At 33.7% G+C, this 16625-nt stretch overlaps 1 protein-coding gene across 12 annotated transcripts in view; it reads left to right on the top strand.

The window, feature by feature from the left end:
• The window catches only part of Ppip5k2 (diphosphoinositol pentakisphosphate kinase 2), a 66768-nt gene that overhangs the window by 3077 nt on the left and 47066 nt on the right, over positions 1-16625 (top strand). For all 12 annotated transcript variants that reach the window (XR_006149089.1, XR_006149088.1, XM_042690684.1 and 9 more), the window contains exons 2-6: positions 6300-6695; positions 9066-9261; positions 11858-11948; positions 13541-13626; positions 16411-16565. Coding sequence is in view for 10 of the 12 variants with exons in the window: in XM_042690684.1 (XP_042546618.1) it covers positions 6582-6695; positions 9066-9261; positions 11858-11948; positions 13541-13626; positions 16411-16565 (642 nt within the window). In the remaining 2 variants the exon portion in view is untranslated. The remainder of the gene's footprint in view (positions 1-6299; positions 6696-9065; positions 9262-11857; positions 11949-13540; positions 13627-16410; positions 16566-16625) is intronic.

The raw sequence follows: 16625 nt of genomic DNA, 5'->3' as shown, positions 1-16625 counted from the left end.
GTTTCATTTGTAATAACATGATGGACACTTATATCAAGCATTTATAAAATGAAGAAAATGCCCTATTCAGGCTGTTCATTGTAGTTACCTGTTTCTCAACTTTTTTCACATTGAAAGATACATAGAAAAGGAGTTGGAAGTTTTCAAACTGTAGGCATAGCTCAAGTGGTAAAGGACTAACCTTGAATGAAAAGCCAAATGATAGTTTGAAGCCCTGAGTTCAAGTCCTACTAGCAACGCGTGTGTGCATGCGCATGCGCGCACACACACAATCACAAACACACAGGGTAGTATTTATAATGTATCTTGGGAAAAGAGAATACTTGGCCCTGCTTAGAGGATAACAGTAAATTTCATTCCCTTGTGCAACTAAGGTCAAAATGCATAATAACGACAAGCAATCTTGAAAATTATTAAGGAATGTTTTGTGGAGAAGTATTTATCAGTTCCTTAAGAAGTGCCAAGCACTTCATCACTATTTCTTATTCATTATAGGTGCCCAATAGAATTCCCATATTGCTCCCATACTGTCATAACATAGTGACCATGTGTTTTAGTTATTGTATGCTTCATTTGTTTTACCATGCTCTCCATTTTTTAAGGTAATATACAAGTTCTTAAACTTGGCTGCTCATTGGAACCACTTGGAAAACTTTAAAACTACCTGAGTCTTACTCAAATATTCTGATTTTAATGGTATGAAATATGGTCTAGAAATTGGGACACAAGCAAGAGTTTTGAGTCCTTACAAAAAGTTACAAGATAGGTATACTGTACAGATGAGAAAATTGAGGCCCTGAGAGATTGGTCATATAGTTAATTGGAGTGAAGAATCAGCTATGGTATTTTGGCTCCTAAATCCATCCTCTTAACTATTATCTTGCAGCCCTTCTATAATATATTTGAGAACTTTCATATAACGAAGTGGAATGAGTGATTTTTAAAAAGGACTTTCTCAACTGTTTACTATTCTGAAATCTGTTCTGACCACCTTTATAACAAAAATTCTACAATTGTTTTTATAACATGTCTTTACTTTCCTTGCTTTGGTTCTCTCAAATGTAGTAGATAAAACTGAATTTTTTGTCTTAGTCCTCTATGAATGTTAGCTCTTTCTCCTACTTTATTGTCTTCCATTGCTTGCTTGCTCCATCATCATCATTATTCTTTGAGCAGAGGAAATATGCTAAACATACTTCTTTTGTTGTTGCTGTTGTTGTTTTTGTTGTTTTTTGTTTTGTTTTGTTTTTTGTTTGTTGTGGGGCTTGACCTCTGGGTCTGGATGCTGTCCCTGAGCTCAAGGTGAGCGCTCTACCACTTGAGCCACAGTGTCTCTTTCAACATACTTATTTGATGTTTTTTAATCTGAAATGCTGATTTTCCTGATTTTGTGTTTCTAAATCTGAAATGGTTTATTCCTTCATTAAATGTCTGCTCACGTGTCATCTAAGGAGAGGTCTTCCTAAGCATATTTATGTGTTGACTTATCTATTGCTATTGTCCAAAGAATGAATAAGACATTGTTTCATATCTAAGCTTATAATCACATGAGGGACATGTAACTACACATTCAGGCAGCATTAAGACCTCAATTGAATTTGAGTAGCTGCAAATTCATCAGTTAATTCATTCCTTTGGGAAAATATAATGGAATGCATACTCAAATCTGATTTCTATTCATACATACATGTGTTTTATAAAATATGTAAAAAATATCAGGAACCATATTGAAAAGATTACTAGAATAAGTAACCCAGTTAATACAAATGAGAACCACAGCCATGTCTACCCCAAGAGGTCATGGGATTATTAACTGAGTTTCAAATTTTTATTTTATGTGTCTCAGGTATTTCACAATGACTACTTTAAAATGGCAAAAAAAATTTTTTTTAATTTAGTTTTATTTCTTCCCCTTGAAACAAGATTTTGTTATCTGTTACTTTTTTTTTTTTTTTTTGTCGGTCGTGGGGCTTGAACTCTGGGCCTGGGCACTGTCCCTGCGCTCTTCAGCTCAAGGCGAGTGCTCTACCTCTTGAGCCACAGCACCACTATTATTTCTTTTTATAATTACTTTAGAACATAAATTAGAAGTACAATTGCCTACATTGAATGCTTTCCGTGATAAGTACTTTTTCTTAGCATAAATATATTCATTTCAATAAACAATGAACAAGATTGTTTTAGATTTCCACATACTACTAGTAGGCAGCTTGATTTATAGAAGTGCATATAGATCTGGGCATTACTGAGTATTTAATATCTTTCAAGAACACTACCTCACATATAGCAAGTGTTAGTGTAATTGAAGTTACATACTGTTACTATATTCTTTTTTAGTAAATGAAGAAGCTGAAACTAGCCTAAGTTGCTAGTTGTTTATGAGTATATTGAAAAAGGTATATTTAACTCTATAATCTTTAGTGAAATATTTAGAGTATACTTAAATGGGAAGAGTTTTTTAAGTGAAATTTCAAAATATTTACCATTTAGTACAGACCTGAGGTTAATCTAGTCATTGCTTCCAAGTTTTACAGCAATTGCAAGGTGTTCTTTTCTTTTCATTTCTTTTCTTTTTTAATATGGTTTTTATTGTAAAAATACTGTACAGAGGGGTTACAGTTACATAAGCAAGGTAATGAGTAATTTCTTATCAAGCATTGTTACCTCCTCCTTTGTTTTCCCCCTACCCTCCCTTCCCTCCCACTTCTACAACTATACTCCCCCCTCCTTCCTTACCTCCCTCCTCGCTTAAATTGTAAAGTTCATTTTTCAACACAGTGTCTTGTACATCTCATTGTTACAGTGGGTCACCCTGTATCCCATTTAAGCATTTTGTTTTTTCCCTTCCCCTCCCCAAGCTCGAGAAGTGTATATACAAGATGCAGGGCACCGACATCAAATACAGTGAAAACACAAGTGTTTTTTTTTCTTTCTTGCTATTGTTCCTAACATATTTATAATGTACCAGGTGATTTTTTTGTTTCTTTATATGTTCCTCCCCCATGTATAACCCCTGTCTTCACTGTTCTTTACTTTATCAGCAAACATTTAAAAATGCTAAATGGTGCAGAAAGAATAGAAACAAAAATCTTACTTTATAAATTTTTTCTTTCATTTTTTAGTCACATATTGTTCCAGATTTCAGAACACTGTGATTTAAAGATGGATGAATTCAAGGCTGACTGAGCAAATTGGTTTTAATGTTTCCAAGACAGTTTTAGGAAATTTGACTTTTGAGTTGTGCTTTCTCTGGCCTAGATATTATGTTGCTCAACTCTTCTTAATAAATATTTGATCAGGTAATTTCTTACCTTACCAGTCATCAAATGCAGCATTTTATTTGCAGTTTCATCTTGGTAGGTAATTTTTATATTACCTAGGGTACAACTGTCCATAAATAACTGTGGAATGGCATATTTTGAAACTCTATGATAGTTTTTAATTTATTTTTTCATTAGTGCCTGATTATGGAGAAATGTTATTGATTGTCAATGAATCACATAAAGGTCCTTGCATAGTTTATACACCTATAAATTGAGAGAGTCTGTAGACATTATAAGAGTTGCTGAATTATTTTAATTGTTTTTTATCTTTTTAGCAGTACTTAGTGTTTGAACTCCAGGTATTGTACTTGGCAGGCTGGTGAGGTGACCATGCCATGCCTCCAGCCTGTTTTCACTGGTTATTTTTAGATTAAAGTCTTGATTCTGGCCTGAACAATGAACCACTTACTTGAGGCTTCCTATCATTGCTGGGGTTACAGGCACACACCACTATATCTGGCTTGCCTGTGTGGAAACATAGTCTTGAGAACGTTTCTTTCCAGAATGGCCTGGCTTCCCAAGAATCTTAATCTCAGGCTCCCAAGTATCTTGGGAAATTAGTTGTGGTCTATTTCACTTACCTGTGGATTGAGAAGAGGTCTAATGAACTTTTCTGCCCATTTGGCCTCAGACAATAATTGTCTCAGCCTGGCGCTGGTGGCTCACGCCTGTAATCCTAGCTATTAAGGAAGCTGAGATCTGAGGATCACTGTTCAAAGCCAGCCCAGGCAGGAAAGTCCATGAGACTCTTATCTCCAATAAACCACTAGAAAACCGGAAGTGGTGCTGTGGCTCAAGTGGTAGAGCGCTCACCTTGTGCTGAAGAGCCCAAGGACAGTGCCCAGGCCTACAGTTCAAGACCAACAACTGGCCAAAATAAATAGATAAATAAATAATTGTCTCATTTTTATCCTCCCAAATATTTAGGATTATAGCTGTAAGTCACTGGTCCCCAGATAGATTTGCTAGAAAATTTTTTTTTTTTTAGGGTTTTAAAAAATATATTAATTTATTTTTATTAAGTAGTTGTACAAAGGAGTTCCAATTCCAGAAGTCAAGGCCACTGCGTCCACCATTCTCCCCCATCTTTTCCCCTCCCATCTCTACCCTCAAGTTACACAGCTCAACTTTTATACAATGTAAAATGGATATGACTGTATTTGTTCACCTCTCCTCTCCCCATTTGTGTGTTCCCCCCCCCCCCCCCCATGCCCTCTCCCTCGCTCCAGAGCAATCTCCCGTCATTACAGTGAAGTTTCATTCTATGAATTGCTTGAGTCAAAACTTTTGGAGCGTGACTTTCTGCTTTCTTTCAGATTCCACATCCTAGATGACAAAATCTCCAGAAGTATGCTACCAAAATACACCACCTCTGTTGCCACTACCTCAGTCCTCACAAATCTCCCCGAGAATCACCACAGTATCCTCCCAAGTGGTCTCCATGCTTCCACTCCAGCCCTCTTCCTTCCTAACTAGTCTTCCACATTCTCAGCACATGAGCTAGAGTAATTCTCTTGAAATACAGGTCAGAGTTTATAATGCCAAGTTCCAAACTTTCTACTGCTTTAAAAAAAAATCTCATTTAAAGTAAAAGCCAAAGTCTTTACCACAGCATAAAAGTGCATCATCATCTGGCTCCCAAGCTTCAGGCACATTCTTCTAGTCCTCCTCAACCTTGCCACTCTTGTCCCTCTAGCCTTCCCTTGCTTCTTGAATACATCAAGTCTGTTCTCAACTTGGCCAATGAACTTGGCACCCTTTTGCCAGGAATGTTTGTCCTCTAGATGCCTACATGGCTCAGTTGTTTTGTGATACAATGCTGCTCAAATGCTACCTTCTTATTGAGGGCTACCTGTTCATCCTTGAAAAGCATCTGTCTACTCAGCTCTGCAATCCTCTACTGTCTACACAACGCACCCTTGCTTTTTATTTTTTTTTCTTTTTTTTTTTTAAATTTAATTTAATTTTATTTGTGAACATACTGTACAGAGGAGTTACAGTTACATGGGCAGGATAATGCGTACATTTCTTACCAAGCATTGCAGCCTCCTCCTTTGTTTGCTAGAAAATTTTTAACTACTGAAAGTTTAAAACCTATTTGGGAGAAACCTTGTTTTTATTCTGGTTTTGTTGTTGATTGAACTATGAGACTAGAATGCAGAATAAAGTAATGTTTCCTTAAAAACTTATTTTTGACCTGGCCTGTTACATTTTAGGTTGACTTCTTGTTGTTAGATTCAAAAGGGGAAAAAAACGCTAGAGTAGAGGTAGACAAAGAGATAGATCAACACCAGTGCAGGTCAATTAGGGCAAAAAAAGGTAAATTACTCCAAGTAGGAGCTTCCAGCCAGAGCCAGAAACTCACTCCCTGCTTATAATCGGAAATGTTTATAAGTAGGTCTGAAAGAATGCTAAAACTGTCTAGTGGAGGTGCTTTGAAAATAACTTCTTGGGCTGGGAAGGTGGCTCAGTGGTAGAGCGCTTGCCTTGAGCTGAAGAGCTGAGGGACAGCTCCCAGGCCCAGAGTTGAGGCCCCATGACCGGACCTCCCTCCCCCCCCCCAAAAAAAAAGAAAATAACTTCTTGAGGCCTCAAGGTAAGGTCATCTAACAGTTACTTTAGATGATCATTTTTCAGTGTTTCTTTTGAAATGCGCAGTATGTTTTATATGTTTTGCTCTGTTTCATAGAGATGTTTCTGAACTATGTTCTGAGAGACTTAACTTTAACTTAATTTTGTTATGATTTGAATATTTTTCCTAATCTGTTAGATATTTTTGAATTTGAGGAATTTAATAGCTTGTTATTTTATATCATCTTATATTATTAGGTTGTATTATATTGAAGACTTAATTACTTAATTTTATGGAAGAAAATACTGTTATAGATACTGATTTTGCATTGTAAGTTAAAATTGTTTTTACATGAGTATTTTTGAAGTGCACTTTCTAAATTAATTTTTTTCACTACATTTTAGGTAAAAAGGTTGCCGTATCGACTCAGGGAAACAATAGCCTCACGATTTTTATATTTTAAACTGTATATAGCAGCAACTTCTGTATCAACAATGAAGTAATGCTATCTGAAAACAAAAAAGCATTTGCCAACTAACTCAACAGTTTCAAGTGGCTGTATAAGAAGAAAGGCACTGTAGCAAGCCTGCATATCAGCTTGTACAGAGAGAATGCTTTCTTCAGAAACTATTTATTTAAAAGTAGTTTTAATATAGATCTTGTAAGTTATATCAGATGAAATCAAAATGAGTGAAGCCCCCAGCTTCTTTGTTGGAAATGAAGATACAGAAATAAACCCTGGAAATTACCGACATTTTTTCCACCATACAGATGAAGATGAGGAAGAAGAAGATGAGTCTGTAAGTTGCTTTCTCCTTCATCACTGTGGTGAGAGAATAGTACAAGGATTTTTATCACTCTTAGTATGAATTAACACTGTGATTTTACATTAAAGTAGTTGCTACGTAAAATTTGGAAGTTTTTTTGTTTTTTGTTTTTTGTTTTTGGTCTGGTCATGGGGCCTGAACTCTGGGCCTGGGCGCTGTCCCTCAGCTCTTCAGCTCAAGGCTAGCGCTCTACCACTTGAGCTATAGCGCCACTTGCGGCTTTTTTCTTTTTGCTTATGTGGTGCTGAGGAATTGAACCCAGGGCCTCATGCATGCAAGGCAAGCACTCTGCCACTGAGCCACCTTCCCAGCCCTGGAAGTTTTTTTAAACTGTAAAAAAATGAGTGATATTATTGAATTAGTAAATAAGAAAATACAGCAAATGTACTTAGCCATCAAATTTATACGTTGTTAAATGATGCTTACTTTAGTTTTTTCCAGCTTCAGAATTGGATAGAAAAGTGACCAAGAAAAAGAAATCTGGGCTATATGTCAAAAAGATTTCTGTATATTAAATGTATAACAAATACATCATGAAGGAAATGACTATAAAGATAGTAAAGAATGATTATTCAACCAAATTTGTTAAGCACATAACATGTTATCAGTACAAATGCTCATTGATCTAAGATATCTCTATTAACTGTTCAGAAGTCTAAAAACTGAGTGAATTGAGAGGCTATGTTAAATCTGCCTGAGTATGTGTTAAAAGTGGTTTTTTTTTCTCTGATATATTAATATTGGGAAAACAATCTGTACTGTGTCTTAGGAATGACATATCTGGAATGTTAATTTTTCTAGTTATATCAGTTATATTGATATAGACATATGACTATATATATTTATATAACTAGAGATAGATAGATTGTAGATAGATAGTTATCAACCTATTCTCTAAAGCTAGTTATATCTGGTTGTATCTAGTATTCATTACCCAATTTTTTTATATAAGCCAATATTATTTCATTCTGAGAACTGATTTAAAATACAGACTTAATACATGTTTATCTTTCTTATATTTCAAATTGTAACAAAAATTTAAAAGGTAAACCTGTCATAGTTGGGAAAAGTAAAGCTAAAACAAAACTAATTATTAGATAACTCCTTAAATGGTTTTCCATAATATCATCTTCATTCACAATGAAGTTATATACATATCAAATACAAACACAAACTTAAATAATATATAAATTAACTCAAAATAGTCTTTTAAAACCTTCAGTTCAGAGCACATCCCTACCCACTACCTATGAAAAAATAATAAACTTCAAATCTTATCCTTACCACCCAAATTTCTCTTCATCTTCTTTGATTTACTTAAGCTTGAAAGCACTACTGACTCAGTCTCTACTAGTCTTACTCTTTTTCTTTGGAGTTCTGAACAGTATGAAGACCTATAGGAAAATCAAATATAGGTTTTTTTATACAGGAAATAAGAGAGTAAGAGAACATAAAAATTGATACTCAAAAGAGATGAAGATAGCAGATCCAAAGGTTACAGTTTATAACCTGTGTAATAGATAATGAAGTCCAGTGTTTGATTTGGACTCTTTGTTTTTTGTTTGTTTTTTTTTTTTTTGGGTCCGGTTGTGGGGCCTGAACTCTGGGCCTGGGCACTGTCCCTTTGGAATAGGCAGTGTAACTGTGGTAGACCCAAGAGTCATGCAAAAATTGAAGAGTGAATCTTGAGTAATTTTTTGAGTCTCTGAGCTACTCATTAAATTATTATTTATATAATCTACCCTTTTAAGCCATGATTTAGTCTAATACTGCTGAGATTAGTAATATCATGAAGTAGGAATATTGAATATAAAGACTGGAATGTCAGGGATTGGCAATCTCTGTTGACTGAGTGGCTTTCTCTAAAATTTCTTTCCATGTTGTCACTGATGGCCAGCTAATGTTGAAGATAGATTTATAAAAATAGTTCTTAGAGAGTTATGTAACTCTCTAGTTGGAAATACATTTTATTTTAGGCAACAAAATTCTTTAATAATTTCCATTGGTAGATTTACTTGAATTGGATGGGTTTGAGCCCTTATTTTTCCTTTTCTTCTGTGAGAAGAGAAAATAAACGCTACAAACATTTGAAAAAGGGGAATTTATGTTTTTGATTAAACAGAGTTGAAATGTGATGAAAGTTTTTATTTTAAAATTTTATTTCCATACCTTTGTACAAAGCTATTCAAAATGTATTTATTATAACAATGCTATACTTTAGTGTCTTTGTTGGGTAATGTCACTTTAAATATATTGAAGGCATCACCTCCTAAAAAGAAGGTAGTTATGTTTCAGAGTTCATGTTAAGTCACCTGATTTGCGGTTGTTGTTTTTATCTTTTAGCCACCAGAAAGGCAGATTGTGGTTGGAATATGTTCCATGGCAAAGAAATCCAAATCCAAACCAATGAAGGAAATTCTGGAACGGATCTCCTTATTTAAATATATCACAGTAGTAGTATTTGAAGAAGAAGTTATTTTGAATGAACCAGTGGAAAATTGGCCTCTATGTGATTGTCTTATTTCTTTTCACTCTAAAGGTATTAAAACAGGAAACCCTTTATTCTGAGTATAAATATAATGCATATTATAGAGTATTGAATAAGGCTGAAAATTAAAATTGTTCTAACTCATAGGAAAGTGATATCAACATTTTGACATACTTCTTTGCATTCTTTCTTTTTCCTGTGTATTTTTTTTTAAATTTAGTGTGGTATATATTTTTTTCATTGTTACATCAAGAGGATTTTTTCCTTCTACATCACTCTTCAATTAATTTGAGTTTTATATGGCATAATAATCATTTAGATATACTATAACATTTTTAATATCCAAATGCTTAGAATAGTTTCCAGTTTTCATTGTTAAAAATTAGAGTGTGATCAGTTCTTCAAATATATCTTTATTTGAATCAACAAATATGTCAAGCCCTACATTAGTATCATATTGAAAGCAATCATTCTTTCTTTAGGTCTTACATACTGTTTTTTAAATTAAAAAATACCATTTAAGTTTAAACATTGCTTTATATTAAAATCCTATAATCAAAATTATTGCTAAATATATATCAGAATGTATAATAAATGTGGTGAATGAATTTCCCAGTAAGCAGTAATTTAAAAGATGTACTCAATATGAAATATATTCATTTTTATTTTTTGAACATTTTTTAATGTTATCTTATTAAGTAATTGAACCAAAGAGGTTTTAATTCATCATGTCAGTTCATGAGTACATCTTGATCATGTCACCTTTCATCATTACTACTTGCAAAATAAGCAGTACTGAACTAGGTTAAAGTTGTACTTATACTTCAGCATGTGGGAAAGTTTGGAGACTTTGCATTCACCTCTAGTAAGTTGATTTTCATTATTCTTAGAGATGCATAGCTCTGTTGTTGCTGATAGAGGTTCCTTATTTCAAGAAACTTCAAAATTTATTAATCCCTGGGGATGTGTTTTTCCTTGTATCATCACATGATATTTCCTATGATAGTTATTTACCTCTAAAACCTAGGTGCTGTGTCTGAGGACATGGCCCACCTACTGTTTCTTGGTAAGAAAAAAGTTATCCTTTTTAACAACAAAAGCAGCGAGCTGATTATAGGTGTTTTCTATTTGCTGAATTCTAGTATGAGGTTTCAAGTCAGAAATATTGAGACATCTTTACAAGCGATGAATTCTGAATCTAAAGACTTGAAACTGATTCTGGTATATGGTATCTGTATTTAATTTTTAAATAGGCAATTAGGAATTACCCTCAGGATAAGTATGAATAAGTCATGTTTAACAGAACATACCTTTTTATTTTAGTATAGCTTTAGTATATTTTAATATTCTGTTCACTTTTCTTTCATTGCAGAAATACAATATCTTCACAGACTTAATGTTCAGTAGTTAAATAGTAAAGTGGTGTGTGCTCACTTATTTTTTTTTCCTATGCTTATTGTGGTTTTTGAACTCAGCCTCATGCTCTTGCTCAGCTAACTTGCTCTTGTCTGACCTTCCAGCCCTGGAACCATGCCTCCAATCTGACATTTTGTTGGTCAGTTGGACAGGGAATGTCACAGACTGTTCTATTTGTTCTCAAATTATGATCCTCCAGCTCTCAGTCTTCTGAGTAGCTAGGCTTACACGGGTGAACCTCTAGCACCTGGCATGCTTGCTGATATTCTATCATTTCTATTGATAGGATAGGTAATTATTAAAATATTGTCATTTTAAAAAGTAACAACATTTCATTTTTAGCACTTAATTTGCCAGCTATACTATGCTGTGTTTAATATGTACTTTGTTATTTGATTTCTTACCAATCCTACTAGATAAGACTGATATAATGGTCATTTAGAGCTGAGAATATAGGTTTAGAGAGGACAGATATATTTGCACAAGGTTTCATTGCTAGTAAAAGATGCAAGCAGGATTTGAACACTCATGCTTTTAACTGCTGTGGTATACCTCCCTTTAGTAATATATATTATGGATAAAATTAGTCAGTATAGGGAGTAAAACCTAACTATTAAAGTTATTTTAGGCTTCTTACTATATTTTATTCATTTTCATTGTAATTGGTAATTTTACTAAAATCTAGAATTTTTGTAAATTGATTTTCAAAATCTTAATATTGGTCCTAGCATGGCATGCTGCTCACACATTTCTATTATATACGTTGTATTAATTCATTTTTGCTTCTGCTTCGGTTTTAAAATGTAGATGAATTTTTTGAGTATTAGCTGCTTTGTATGCCTAAACATCAAAATTTCAAGTGATAAGGAATTGTTTTAAAAATCACCCAAGTGGTTTTGATACACTACTGTTATTTATGTCTAGCTTTCTCTTTATAGGTGTGGTAATTTTACATTCAACAAATGACTTGAATAGTCAGACATTGACTAAGATGTCAATGCCATAATTTGGTAATATAACCACTGACTTGGTATGCTTTATTAATAACCTAACTAGGAAAAGTGAGATTTAATAGTATAAGTTCAAAGTCTATATTATTTCATACCTTTTATTGAAGGTAGAAATGTACATGATGAAATTATTCTTTTATGAAAGGTAGCATCAAGTTAAGTGTTTAGATGTCAACTTACTTTGAGATTGTACAGAATATGTTAATAATATGTGTTCTTAGGATTTCCACTGGACAAAGCAGTTGCCTATGCAAAACTCAGGAATCCATTTGTAATCAATGACTTGAATATGCAGTATCTCATACAAGATAGGTGAGTGGTGAAGTTGGCTGAATTAAGGAAAGGAAAATTAACATTTATTTAGTGCCTACTATAGAATGATGTGGCATCAGGTGTTTCCACATATAGTGTGTTAATTCATTGCATACTTAAAAAGTACTCAGAAATAGGTATTTGTTAACTAAATTCATAGATGAGGGAACTTGAGAATCAGATAAATTGTTTTATTTAAGTGCTTAACAGACATTTAATTTCCAAATCCAACCAAATCATGGAAAATGAAACAATCTTTATATCATGTGACTGCTAATGAAATTATTTAGTTAGATTTTTGTTTTTGTTTATCTGTTTGTTTTAGGGGTATTAGTCTTTGAACTTGGCCTTACAGATGGTAGACAGGAGTTCTGTTTCGTGAGGCATGCCCTAAGTTTTATAACTAAATATTTTTATTTATTTTATGATTTTTTAAGTTTTAGTTAGAACTAATTTAGTGTAGCAAGATTAAAATAAGGAACATTTTTTTTTTAAGGAAATGATAGTTGGAGTAACCCATTTCATTGTAAATTTTAGCATTCATTGAGTAAGCCAAAAGCATAATTTTCCAGTTGATAATGTAAAATGTGTGTACATTCATCTATTTCATATCATTGGTGTTTCACTTGGTAGTTACTGGTAATTTCATCTGCATTAGCTATTATAATATGACACTACTTATCTTCAAGTACACCTGTAATTTTTTTTACTCAGTAACATTATTAATATTAAAATTGAAAAACACTTTTCCTTTGAATTATATAGTAATGTGCACTTGCATGTATTATATATGCATATTAAAAATGCTTCAGTACAAGCATAAGGAAAGCAATCCAATTCTGTTACCATATATATTGTATTTTTCATATAGGAATCAATACATCCCTACTCTCATTTTTCAGATGTGAACATTGACATACTATGAACATTTCCTCATGTCATTAACTATTATATTAACCTAAGGTTTTTAGTAGTTAGGTTCTAATCTGTAATTGCAGTTTGTCACCTTTTACGATTTCTTTATATATATTTTCATTTTTGTTTCTTAGGTTTCAGAAAAGCATTATATACAAATTTTGCTGAATATTTTTTCTCATTTTAAAAATCATCTTTCAGTAGTTATACAAAGGAGTTGTCATATAACAAAGCAGTTTATACAACTACAATAAGTCTTTTTTTTTTTTTTCTTTGCTGGTCTTGGGACTTGAACTCAGAGCCTGGGTGCTGTCTCTGCGCTTCCTTTGCTCAGGCTTGAGCCACAGCTCCATTTCTGGCATTTTTGAGTAGTTAATTGGGGATAAGTGTCTCACAGACTTTCTGGCCCAGGCTGGTTTCAAACCATAATCCTCAGATCTCCGCCCCCTGAGTAGCTAGGATTACAGGCATGAACCACCAGTGCCTGGCTTACAATAAGTCTTTTTATAGAATTGTTTTCAATCTTTAAAATGATATATTTATTTGAAAATTTAAAAAGATTGATGATATATTCTTTTTAGTTAAAAAACACAGTAAGATCATAGTTGCATAATAATACATTAATATATTAATTGTGAACTAGAGCAGTAAAGTAGGATTTTTTTTTTTTCCTTCAGGAGAGAAGTATATAGTATTCTTCAAGCTGAAGGTATTTTACTTCCTCGTTATGCAATATTGAACCGTGATCCAAATAATCCCAAAGGTAGGAGTAAGTGAAGAGATTTTAAACAATATAATGTTTGCTCCTGACATGTTTGCTTCTTACATTAACCAGGTGGAATTTGTAGTACTCCATTTAATAAGCTTTTTTTTTTTAATAATCTAAACAAATAAGTGTTATATTCATTTACAGTGTGACACAGCCTAGTATGTGGCACATCTTGTAATTACAGCACTCAGAAGGAATTTGAAGATTGGGAAGTTGAGGACAGCCTTGCCTAAATAGTGAGTTGTAGGCCAGGCTAGGTTACACAGTGTGATTCTGTTTCAAAAACCAAACAAAAAGTAGCACTGTGAGTTGCAAGGCGCACTAATAATTTAGGAGTTAAATGCACTACTTTTCTATAGTCTGTGTTTCTAAAAATCAAAAAAAATTTTGAAATTACATGCTTATAAATTTGTTTAGGGAAAAATAAGTGGTTCATCTATGACTTAGAAACTATATAATAATGATGTCATGATTAAACATCTAAGGATAGGAATTTTGAAATCATTTTAAAGCATCTGTTATTCTTTCTTTCTAGTTACCTTTAGCATGTTTTAGCTCGTCAGTATAACTTACACTAAAGAGCAAAGTGTTTGACTAAGGAGTTAATATTCTGAACCAGACGTTCTAGGAGAGACTCCTTTCAGCCAATAGAAAGCTGAGTGAGGTGGTACATGTTTGTCATCCCAGTAATATGAGAAGCATAAGTAGGAGGATCATGGCCTAAGTTGGCACAGGCAAAAACATGAAAAGAGATTGGAATTGTGGCTGGACATTGTGCCTGCCTTCAAGCCTTCAGTCCTTATTTTCAAACCCTAGTACTGCCAAGGAGAAAAAGAGATCAATGTTATGGTAATGGCATTTTAGGAAATTTAATAACTTATTAGACATAAAAAGCACCTTCTTTTGCGAATTATATATAATATCTAATCTAAGAAACTTCTCATTTGTATACAGGTGAAAAATTAATTTCCTATTTGGATTGATCACTCTTGTGTATGAGTTACTTTTCAGACTTAAATGATTTCATGTTATATAATAATTGGGATTTAAATGCAGATAGGCATTTCTGCATTTCTATCTGCATTTCTAGAAATAGTCATTCTACAGTCAATTGTCAGTTTCTTTTAATGGCATGATTTTATATCTGACTTTGAATTTTATGCCAGGATTCTATGAAATGACAAGTTCATAATATTCTGAGGAACAATTATAATTTTTGTGCCATTTTTGCCATAAATGTTGGCATGTGTTGTTTTATAAAACTACCTACCTACATTATCCAGGTTTACTTTTCTCCATAATTTTCTCCTAGTTAAAAAGAAAAAAAGTCTTTCCAGGCACTGAAGGCTTGGCTTGCACCTGTAATCTTAGCTACTTGGGAGGCTGAGATCTGAGGATTGTAATTTAAAGCCAGCCTGGACAAAGAAGTCCATGAGACTTTTATCTCCAAATAACTACTATAAAAATCTGAAGTGGAAATAGTCTCTCAAGTGATTAAGTATAGCCTTGTGCACAAAAGCTCAGAGCCACTTCCTGGGCCCTGAGTTCAAACCCCAGGACCTGCAGAAAAGAAAAAAAAAAAAGAGAGAGTGTGAGAAGGAAGGAAGAGAGGGAGGAAAGGAGATAAGAAAGAGGGAGGGAAACAGAAGGAAAAAAGTAAGTCAGAAATTCTCCAATATTCAGTGAAAAATTTTTTCATTCTTTTTTTGGTGATATTGAAGTTTGGTCATATTGAAGATTGTGCTTGCTAGGTAGGTGCTAGCCCTGTGCTTGCTAGGTTAGCTGCTTCCCTCTTGAACCACACCCCTTCTGCCAGCCCCTTGCTTTTATTTTTTATTTTTTTATTTTTTGGGTCCAGTTGTGGGGCCTGAACTCTGGGCCTGGGCGTTGTCCCTCAGCTCTTCAGCTCAAGGCTAGCACTCTACCACTGAGCCATAGCGCCACTTCCGGCTTTTTTTTCCTTTTTGCTTATGTGGTGCTGAGGAATCGAACCCGCCAGGGCCTCAGGCATGCAAGGCAGGTGCTCTATCACTGAGCCACCTTCCCAGCCCTTGCTTTTATATTTTTAATAAAGGTTATTTCTCCTTATTTTTAAACAGGGTCTCTTGTATGTACTGGGCTGCTTGGTTTACAAATCTTATTTATGCAAAGCACCATACCAAACTTTTTATTGGGGTCTCACAGTTTCCCTGGCCTGGTCTTAAACTATAATCTTCCAAATCTCTACCTCCAATATAACTGGGATTACAGAAATGAGTGAGCTGTTGTGTCCCACACAATACGATATCTACATTGAAAACTAAATTAAACTTAAAAACAAACATGAACTATTCATCTTTTAAAATTAGAATTTATTTTCAAGTAGTGCTGTAAAGTCTTTAATGGATATCAAAGATTTTAGCCATGACTACAAATCAAGTACACAAGAGGAGGTTTTTAAAAATGTTTATGTTAGACCCTACTCACTAAGATTTTATATATGTAGTTTTTCCAAAGCTGCTTGGGATGAATGATTATAGCATGCAGTCATTAAAATAAGAGAAATTCAATTTTTCTTTATTTTTCTTTCTGTGCTGGGCATTGAACCTGGGACTTTATAAATGCCAGGCCAGCACTCTACCACTGAGCTAAATTCACTTTTGTTGGTAGGGCTCAAACAGCTTTGTTGGAAGTTAGAACAATAAATTTTATTGCTTTTTGTTTCTTTTTTTAAAAAATGCTATTTAGATGTTATAACACAACGTGTTTTTTTTTCTTGCTTTTGAATTTGTCTTATAGAATGCAATCTGATTGAAGGGGAAGATCATGTAGAAGTAAATGGGGAAGTTTTCCAAAAGCCATTTGTAGAAAAGCCAGTCAGTGCAGAAGATCACAATGTTTACATTTATTATCCCACATCTGCTGGAGGTGGAAGTCAAAGACTCTTTAGGAAGGTAAACTTTTGTAACCTTTGTATGAATAATATTCTTCATTTTTATAGAAATTATATTGAC

The sequence above is a fragment of the Dipodomys spectabilis genome, unplaced genomic scaffold (assembly GCF_019054845.1).
Source record: "Dipodomys spectabilis isolate Male_0828 unplaced genomic scaffold, ASM1905484v1 ptg000140l, whole genome shotgun sequence".
Classification (NCBI taxonomy): Eukaryota; Metazoa; Chordata; class Mammalia; order Rodentia; family Heteromyidae; genus Dipodomys; species Dipodomys spectabilis.
The sequence above is the reverse complement of the archived record's forward strand: the minus strand, read 5'-3'. Positions and strand labels throughout refer to the sequence as shown.